The following is a 2,975-nucleotide window of genomic DNA, read 5'->3' as shown; positions in this document are numbered from 1 at the left end:
CCCACCCCCCCCCCCCTCCCCCCCCCGTGAAAAGTCTTCTAATAAAAGGTATCATATTACCACCACTGTCTGGTTTTGGTCTAATTCTGAGATCCCGGCTTGGGACAGTTAACACGAAAAGGAATGGCAATACTTGGAAGTTATATAATGTACACATTTTATCCAAGGATCTCAAGTACTTGCAGTCATGTCTCCAGATCTGAGAAATCACGGTTCAATGGAAGCCAGAGTGCTGGACGAATGCTGGGCAGGTTGCATGGGGTGTGAAATCCCTTGGCTAAGTCTACGATCAAACAAGGTCAAAGTTGGTTGGCTAGAGCTGGGCTCAATTTCTCTTTCCAAACATACACCATCAGTCAGTTTTACCCTCTCTTAAACCACACACCCATCTCCAGGTTACTACCTCGAGTTAAGACCAACTGAAGAAGCCATGTCCTCATGATAATGCAGCAGCATAAAAAGCAAAAACAGAGAAACACATTCATCAGCAACTGGCCAAAGGAGATGGGGTTGGGAGGATTGATTTGGGAGGCCATTCCTAGCAAGAATGAGACAAAGGTGTCAATTCACTAGTTTCAGTTACAGTTAAGCTTTTGGTGGAGTCGATTCCAGCAGAGGTGAAGCTCATGGCATCTAGCGTTTGATTTAAGATAATGCTATTGAAGAAGGGTAATGAGAAAACACAGCAAACTAACAGAGAGGAGCTGCTAGCCAAGGAGTATCTGGAGGGCCAAAGTGATTTTCTTTCCTTATCATCTCTATGGGAGAAGGCAAGGGGTAGTAGGAGATTAGGGCTAGAAGGCCCCTTATTTGCAGATTAAAAAAAAAAATCCTTTTCTTTTAACTCTGTAATGAAAATGTATATTACGGTATGAAGGTTACAGAACTTCATCTGCTACTGGGTCACGGCTACAGGTCTATGAGCTGATCCACCAGCAGTAAAGACCTGGCTAGGTTGGGAAGACTGGACTCAGAGCTCCCACTGCTGTTTCTAGAGTGCCCACCTGGAAGTGGAGAGATAGGAATTCAGTACAAAACACAGAGGGTTAGGGTTTAGATGTGCAGAGCAAGCAAAGGAGAAACAAAACAAAACAAAACACCCTAGAGAAACAACAATTTACATTTTGCAAACTCTTACATGTTAACTTTTAAACATATAAATTAGCGATCCACCACCTCCCACCAAATGTTCAAGCACTGTGTGCATACCCTACTGTAGGCAGGAGACCTTGCAAAGAGGATGCTATTTTCAAATGAATATCTATTTTGCCTGAGAACTGCTGGCTGTATACTAACTTCCTGATAACATCAATTCATTTCCCTGTAAAGTAAAAATCCATAATTTTTGATTTGGGGAGGAATTGGTTATTAAGACTACTGTAATAAAAACATGCTTTAAAAATATATAGATGGGGGGTGGGACAGGGAGGGTGGGAGGGAGATGCAAGAGGGAGGGGATATGGGAATATGTGTATAAGTACAGCTGATTCACTTTGTTATACAGCAGTAACTAAAACAACACTGTAAACCAATTATACTCCAATAAAGATGTTAAAAAAAAACAAAACAGCTTTGGGTTTTTGAGTGTAGAAAATAAATAAATAAATAAATGTAAATAACACCTATATATATATATATATGTATATATATATGTATATATATGTGTGTATATATATATACATATATATATATGTATATATATATGGTCTTAGGGCAATTCAGTGTTTTATGGCATGGTCAAATGATTTTAATCCAACAAAGAAGAAAAAGCATGCTCCACAAATGTCCAAAAGATGCAAATGATATCAAAGTACCATTGTTAATCTCTTTGGGAAGAATATTTATTACAGATTGTTCTAATCATGATAAGAAATATCTTGTTTTTTTTTTATATATATCTTCAGGCTTCCATTGACTGAAGATCACTTTATTTTTAGCTTGATACTTTGTAACAAACCAGCTTTTAGTCAAACTATTACTTTTAGTCAAATACTACTTTTCTTCTCTCTAAATAAACACCATGGTCATGCTTTAAGATACCTATATTAGTACCTTTACCTGTGTCTCCATCCATCTACACTGGTCCAGCCCATAATGATCGTTATTACCCCCAATTTCCTTCATTAAATGTTGATGCTTTTCCCCCCACACACACCTTGTAGATTAGGTACATTACTATTTTGAAGAGAGCTGATGTCAAACTCTTCTCTTTTCCCCATCCTCTCTTTCTTACCTTGTGGGTTTTTGGTTATCAATACAGGAATAGGGTCAAACTCATCTTCTGCCACCTTGTCCGAGCCCTCAGGGACATCAAAACCTGAGATGAGATTACTATCTTCTGCAGCTTAATACAGAATGCAAGTACACAAGCAGAAACAACAGAGGTAGAGATTAGCAAATGAGAGAATACATAAGAGGCACACAGTTCCCAACTGTACAATCACTGTTGTTTTTAAAGATGAAAATGCTTATTTTCCTGAGTTGAAATAAAAGTAGTAAAGCTGGAAAACTTGGGGAAATAGAAAAAAATGCTTCAGAGCTGGCCGTGTTAAGACTTTCATAAATGAGAAGGGAGAAGTGTTAGAGGAAGAATTCTCCCTACCTTTATAAGGCCATTAAATGTAGTTATTGTGAGATACCTCTTCACCGTCAGTAATTCACAAAGGCACGGGATTTAGTCATTTATCTTCTTTATTGAGCAAACAGAGGCCGGACTAACAATATTCAGAAACACTCAAAAAACAAGGGCAGCGTGGAGATAATCAGTCACCCTTTAAGAAGTAACCAGTGTAGGGGCCTCCCTGGTGGCGCAGTGGTTGAGAGTCCGCCTGCCGATGCAGGGGATACGGGTTCGTGCCCCGGTCCGGGAGGATCCCACATGCCGCGGAGCGGCTGGGCCCGTGAGCCATGGGCGCTGAGCTTGCGCATCCGGCAACGGGAAAGGCCACGACAGTGAGAGGCCCACATATTGCAAA

At 40.2% G+C, this 2,975-nt stretch overlaps 1 protein-coding gene across 1 annotated transcript in view; it reads right to left on the bottom strand.

Moving 5' to 3' along the window:
• Positions 1-909: 909 nt before the first annotated feature.
• The window catches only part of AAK1 (AP2 associated kinase 1), a 159,166-nt gene continuing 157,100 nt past the window's right edge, over positions 910-2,975 (bottom strand). Inside the window, exons 20-21 of the mRNA XM_007453420.1 lie at positions 2,234-2,344; positions 910-1,004 (exon numbers count right to left, since the gene is read on the bottom strand). Of these exons, the coding sequence (XP_007453482.1) occupies positions 910-1,004; positions 2,234-2,344 (206 nt within the window). The remainder of the gene's footprint in view (positions 1,005-2,233; positions 2,345-2,975) is intronic.

Source organism: Lipotes vexillifer, unplaced genomic scaffold (assembly GCF_000442215.2).
Source record: "Lipotes vexillifer unplaced genomic scaffold, Lipotes_vexillifer_v1.1 scaffold253, whole genome shotgun sequence".
NCBI classification, from domain to species: domain Eukaryota; kingdom Metazoa; phylum Chordata; class Mammalia; order Artiodactyla; family Lipotidae; genus Lipotes; species Lipotes vexillifer.
This window is presented reverse-complemented; position numbering and strand designations above follow the sequence as displayed.